We start from the raw sequence: 6,551 nt of genomic DNA, 5'->3' as shown, positions 1-6,551 counted from the left end.
AGAGGGCAAGGTTGACGAATAACCGCCGTTTAGTAGTAATGCCATTGAGTTTTCGTTGGCCTGATGCTTGGCACAAGAAATGATACATGCTCGGTTTCTATTAATAAACTAAACCAAAAAAGCTTTTACAAGTCATTTTAGTCAGACACAAAGAAGAAAATAAAACAAAGAAATCAAATCATTGTTCCCTCTGGTTGAAGGGCGGAGATGATCACACGGAATTAAAAGTTGCTTAATTAGGATGGACTTAGAAGATAAACTTTAGGTAGAAGGTAACACGTCATGATCGATGAAATTAATAGAGTACTACTTTGCGAGAGAATTTCTTGTAATACAAATTTGGTCGGCTCAAATGTGGAAATTCTCTTCTTTTTTTCCCTTAATCGATTAATAGAGCATAAGAAATAAACATCCGCTGCCAAAACTAGAAGAGTATCAATTTTTATAAATGTGAACAACTTTCCCAGCACAAGAGTTCGTTTAAATGTACGCCGAAGTAGATTACATGTCATTTACAAAACACGCCACACCTACTAAGCTCTCCGTCACGAACCTAACAAGCCCTACTCCTTTGACGATTTTTCCACAGCCTTGCAACATCTCAATCATACATTCCTTCCTGCTCCCAAACATCCACAAGAAAATCTACCATTTCCTGCCGGTTTTATATGAGCGGATATATAACAGTTAAATAAAGCACATTTCTTATAACAGTGGGAAAGTTAAATAAAGCACGGTATGAGAAGCATTCAATACATTTAAGCTTTTTTGTCAAGAGGACTTACAGCAAGTGGAATAGGTTTGGGAAATGGCTTGTTGCTTCCCAGCAGACTATCATAGGTAGCATTCCAACTGCAAAACCAAATATTCTTTGACAGTAAGATCCATCAATAGAAAAAATGTACTTGAGCAGAGAATAAAATGTCCAAGCATGATTATTCTTCTAAAATCCACACTAAACATCTGGATATCCTACTCGTGCAAATCATTGGCAAACATCATCCTCACTGCTGCCTTACCTCTTTCAGTTTTCAATCCTAAGGTAGGACCACCATAGAAAAGCAATTTTTGACTCAATTTGACCTTTGTATCCAACTTTAAAGGGAAATTCTACAGCCAATACATAGCGGTCAGTAATGAGACAGAAGATGATAATAGTATTACTCGGTTAAACAATTCAAAATATTTAGCGAAGGCCAAAGAGCCTCCCCTAAACTCTAATGTGTGCCATATTCACATGGGATATAAATACCTCTAAGGAGCTTTAAGCAGTTTGATTTTTAAAACTTGCTACAACATGTCTCAATTAAACAAGGTTATTAAACCAAAGAGGTGTTCACACCAACTAATAGACTGTTAAACATGCTCCTAAGTGCAAAACTTTACAACTAACATCAATACTACAGAAAATGGTGGGCCTTATTTTGCTTGGATCTAGTTTGTTTAAGAGAGAAGATATTGTGAATGTCGTACATTTGCCATACCAGTGTTATAGAACGCTACATTTTATTATCACAATTCAGAAACTCAATTACTTAGAGAACTACCCATGCCACAAGAATTGAATCTAGTCTAGTCTAATAAGAAACATAGCTTCCATTGAGTAAAGAAAAGAAGAATTCACTACTGGATCCTTCGGCTGTGTGGAAATCAAAATTATTGTTTTTTAATTGAATTCCGCAAATAGATCGATGGGGAAAATTAAACTTCAATCTTCTACATCTAGCTGCCGCGCAGCACACTTTTTCAAATAAGGTGCAGCCTAACATCATGTACGATTTAATTCCTCGTTTTTATCAAAGAATCGAGAAAGGCACAGTGACAGCAAAACATGCCTCAGTTGTTTAATAAGAACCTAAAACTTGAAGTACTAGGTCATTTATAGTCATTTGATGCAAGACAGTGCAGGATTCTCAACACATCAGATAGTAAGGTAAAAATTATAACTTTCAAACCTTAATTTGGGTTCAAGCAGCTGTTTTGGTTTCTCGGGAATTTTATGTCCAACCCATTGCTGTCTGATTTGGCTCCAGAGGAGGACTCCTAACAGAACAGAACTAGCTGCATAAGATAACTCATAGAAATAGATACACAAAAGATGATGACAAGGACCATAAAAAGAAGGGAAAGATTCTACAAATCAAAAAATATATTTAATCAAAACCTATTGGCTGATTAAACTTAGGACCTTTTACACAGACACAGAGAGCTATCTTTAAGAACTTCTAACATTCCGGAGGGGAATTAGGAGAAATTATCTGGAGCATCCACGGAGCATCCACATATATTTGATAAAAATTACAAGTATCTTCTCTCATATTGAAAGTGATTTAGGCTCCAGAGAAGTTTGACAACAAATACCCACTAGATTTGTCAATTGGAGTAACTTTCTTGCCACATATTTGCTCGCTAGGCATTATGAAATCGTTTTCAAGACTAGAAAATCACTAGGGGCAAGAAAAGGAACATTTTGAGAAGAATAATCAGTCGATACGATCCATGGCTGACAACAGGTCCACATCTGTCTAGAAAGGGAGGGAGAAGGACCAGGGAACAAAGGAAAGAAAAAAACTATTGCTGAGGCATGAATACTGCTTTATCCATCTAAAGTTCAGATTTGACAAACTGAGATCTCTTATGTTGGTCATGTTGAGTAGAAGAGTTTGCAATGGAAGCATAGTGGTTTGTCTTAAAAACAAGGCAACCAAAAAAAGGTATGAAAAGGTATAAAGGTAAGTGAGCAAGAGGAGATTCAATACCTACCATGATTAACAAATTCGGAATGTTCATTCGTATTTGCAGCGCCATGAGCATCATGTGTCTGGGTAGATGTACTAATTGACGAGATGCTTCCTCGTGACTGAGCGGCACTGTTGCTCTCCATGTCACACATGCTGGTTGTCCAAAAATCCTTTGATAGTTTAGCTTTATGAACTACCTGATCTAGATATTCCTGCCCATTCAATGGCTCATGAACTGAGGAAGTTAATTTGGTTTTACTGTCGGATCCCAGACAACCACTGCTCTGTTACAAATGGCATTTGCTTCTGTAAGAACCAATTAGAATACATAAACCAGTAAATAGTGCATAAAACAGAGATCTACAGTCAGTTAATTCAAAAGTAATTCCTGTGCTACATAAATGATGGAAAGCACGAAATGGCAATAGCGCAAGGAGGACACAACTTTTCCACCTATCAAGATTGACTCTTCTGGAGATCATAAAAACCATATCGACCTGTGTTCTTTTTTTTTTCTTTGAGATGAAAACCATATGGACCTGTGTTCTTAATGAGGTTTAGAGGCTATACTACTATATAAACAATTTGAAATATCAAGTTTATTTACTTATCTATGATAAGTTACAAATTCATGGAGGTTTATACAGGATGGTGAGATCGGGATTTTGGACTATCTGATGACAAGAGCAGAGTACCATCCCTTACTTGTATAGTTTCTTCCGTCATCGTATAGACTGGATTTGAGCACATAACAGCATGATTTAAGTTTGATTACCTTTTGAAGAAAATAACTTAGAGACCTACATTTTGCAGTAGCTAGTTTTTATAACTGCTCTAAACTCCTAGGCTACATCATCAAAAGACAAGTGAATTGCAATTTTTGCATCTAAAAACATGTTGTGAAAAGTTCTTCCTCAAAGAATCAAATTTAAATGTATAAAGTTGTTCCGCCTTCCTCCTTCGCCATCTTTCGACCACCACTACCTAATTACTTCATAAAGAAATTTTAACATCAAGAACCTAAAAAGTTAGAAAACACATAAATTCGGGATTACAAATCTGAACAAATTAAATACTTCCCTAGTGAACTGATTTTATCACTATTCGAAGCTATACATTTTCAATCAAGTATACCTCAAACCACCAAGGGGTGTGGGATGGATGGGATCACTCCACCCTTAACTAGAGGTCTCGGCTTCGAGACCTCGGAATGGAGAAACACTGGCAGGAAGGGCTTCACACTGGGCCCTACACTTGGATTGGTCAGGCCAGTGGGTTCCTAATAAAAATAGAATGACTCAATTAATTAGTAGGATTAACTATATAAATGCCTCGATTAATTAGTTGGATTAACTATATAAATCCTTTTGTATCCATTTTATACTGGTTCATTTCAGATTATTGACATAATTAGACTATTTTTAAGCTGACTTTCAACCAATCACAACAATTAGTGTTCAAAAATTCTATGATTCCTTCTTCAAATATAATTTATCGTCAAATGCCTCAACAAAAAAAGCCCTAATTAAATAAAAAAGCATAAAAACCAACAAAAATCCATAATAATTATGGAGGTCAAAAGTATATTACCCCATGCATGCAATGAATTGGAGAAACCAAGCTAAATAGATCCGATTAGAAACAATGCTGCTATCATAAACACCGAGCCCACGAAAATGAAAGTAATTTCACAGGGCCTGCAATGGATAAGCCGAAACTGTGATAAATTATTGCACAAATCGAAGGAGAGAAAGAGGAATGAAATACCTGAGAGAGAAAGTAAGAGCAATCTCCCTCTGGAGAAACCGCTTCAGGAATGTATTCGGCGCCGGAGCGGTGAAGAATTGCGTTTTCAATCAATCATCATATGGTTATTTCACGCTGCTTCTCTACTATTTAAATGAGAGCTAGCCCAATGATCAAGCATGGATTTAACATTTTATTTTTTTGGGCCCCATGTAGACCCATATGGGATAATTGCATTTTTGATCCACCAATTATTGGTAAATTTCAACTTTTTTTTTGGTAATTAAACTTTCTATTTACCAGGGAGAAATATGTACAAGAGAGACCAAAATCCGTACATTCCATCCTACTCTTCTATGTTCCCCATCCCTCCTTTATCATAAGCATATATCTATCTATTACAAGGATACCAATTAAGACTATTCATCCTTGCTTCTATGTATTTGTTACTCTTGCAGTGAAGTTCTTGGACAATCTTCATGCATATTGCTTCCCATCCCCTTATTTTTTCCTGAAAGATTCTTGCATTACATTCCTGCCATACATAATACACTGTTGCAGCTAGGGCCATCTTGAATAGTTCTGACTTTGGGTTCTATTCTCACACTCAAAGAACAAGTGTTGAACACTCTCTTCCTCTGTTCTGCAGAGTACACATTCAGCTTCTACATGCATGCCCTATTTCTGAAGCCTATCCTTCGTGTATAGTTTACCATGAGTTGTCAATGTTAGTAGGAAAGTCCATCGTGGGCATCCTGCATTCTGGCATACTACCTTCTTCCATCTCACCTTTTCAAATGAGCCACGCAGCCTGTGATATATTCCTTTGATACTGCATTTCTTGGTTCTCTTTACTTTTTCATAATTGAAGCCTGCCTTCTCAAGTGTCTCCTGTGCTTTAAGTATCTTTCCCACCATCCAAGATGCTTGCTTCACCTGAATACCCCATATTTCTCTGCCTTTAATGTAGTAACCGTGGATCAATTGGATCCATAATTTGTTCTTTTCTCTGTATAGGTCCCAGTAGTGTTTACATACTGCTGCTTTATTCGACAGTGCTATATTCATTATGTTAAATCCTCCTGCTGTCTTGGGCATGCAAATCTTTTCCCATGCTAATAGGGCTTTCTTAGACACATTGCTCTCACCTGTCCATAGGAAGCTCCTACAAATTGCCTCTATTAACTTTGTAATCTTCTTAGGCAGCACAAACTTTTGTGCCCGGTATGTCTGCACTGAGAATAGAACACTTTTAATAAGGTGTATTCTTCCAGCATAGGATAAAAAACTTGTAGTCCATGATGTTATTCTTCCTACTATCTTCTCAACCAAAGGTTGGCACTGTGCTATAGAGATTCTCCCGGTGCTTAATGGAACTCCTAGATATCTCACAGGTAGTTCTCCCTTTTGTATTCCCAGGAAATTCAGTATCTTCTCTTGGTCCTCTTTTGTGACTCCTTCACAGAATAATGAGCTTTTGTTTTTGTTGATCTTCAGCCCAGATGCTTTTGAGAACTCTTGAAAACCATGAATAATAATTGGACTGACTTTAAATCTCCCCTGCAAAACAGTAAAAGATCATCAGCAAACCCAAGTTGCAAGATTTGCATCTTTGCACACTTGGGGTGGTAGTTAAAATCTGGATTGTTGTTGAGTATTTTCAGCTTCCTTGTCAGGTACTCCATTGCAAGCACAAACAAATAAGGGGACAGAGGGTCCCCTTGTCTTAAGCCTCTTTTTGCTTCAAAAGGTCTTGTTTGAACCCCATTAATGAGAATGGTATATGTGACTTTCCCCATACAACTCATTATCCATCTAACAAATTGTGTTGGGAAGGCTAAAGCATGCAACATTTGTTCCATAAATTCCCACTCTATTGAATCATAGGCTTTCTGCATGTCAAGCTTCATCATGAATCTAGGAGATATTCCTTTCCTCCCATAACCTTTAACCAACTCATGACTCAAGATAATGTTATCAGTGATAGCTCTCCCAGGTACAAAGGCAGCCTGAGTATTATCTACCAAATCATCCATTACACCCTGTAACCTTTTAGTTAATACT

General features: G+C 37.1%; 1 protein-coding gene across 9 annotated transcripts; it reads right to left on the bottom strand.

Annotated features, from left to right (window-relative positions):
- Window positions 354-4,643, bottom strand: LOC109227417. Of its 9 annotated transcripts, XM_019392574.1 has the most exons (7): window positions 4,509-4,623; window positions 4,332-4,438; window positions 3,876-4,020; window positions 2,764-3,025; window positions 1,956-2,043; window positions 786-852; window positions 354-655 (listed from the first exon to the last, which is right to left on the bottom strand). In XM_019392574.1, the coding sequence occupies exons 4-7, from the start codon at window positions 2,891-2,893 to the stop codon at window positions 602-604; spliced, it is 339 nt and encodes a 112-aa protein (XP_019248119.1). In that variant the 5' UTR covers window positions 2,894-3,025; window positions 3,876-4,020; window positions 4,332-4,438; window positions 4,509-4,623; the 3' UTR covers window positions 354-601. The 9 variants fall into 9 exon arrangements, with proteins under 9 accessions (XP_019248119.1, XP_019248113.1, XP_019248118.1 ...); XM_019392568.1 differs by lacking the exon at window positions 3,876-4,020 and having other exon boundaries at window positions 4,509-4,624; XM_019392573.1 differs by lacking the exon at window positions 3,876-4,020 and having other exon boundaries at window positions 2,764-3,047.

The sequence above is a fragment of the Nicotiana attenuata genome, chromosome 6, assembly GCF_001879085.1.
Source record: "Nicotiana attenuata strain UT chromosome 6, NIATTr2, whole genome shotgun sequence".
Lineage (NCBI taxonomy): Eukaryota > Viridiplantae > Streptophyta > Magnoliopsida > Solanales > Solanaceae > Nicotiana > Nicotiana attenuata.
Note: the sequence above shows the minus strand (reverse complement) of the source record. Positions and strands in the feature narration are given on the sequence as shown.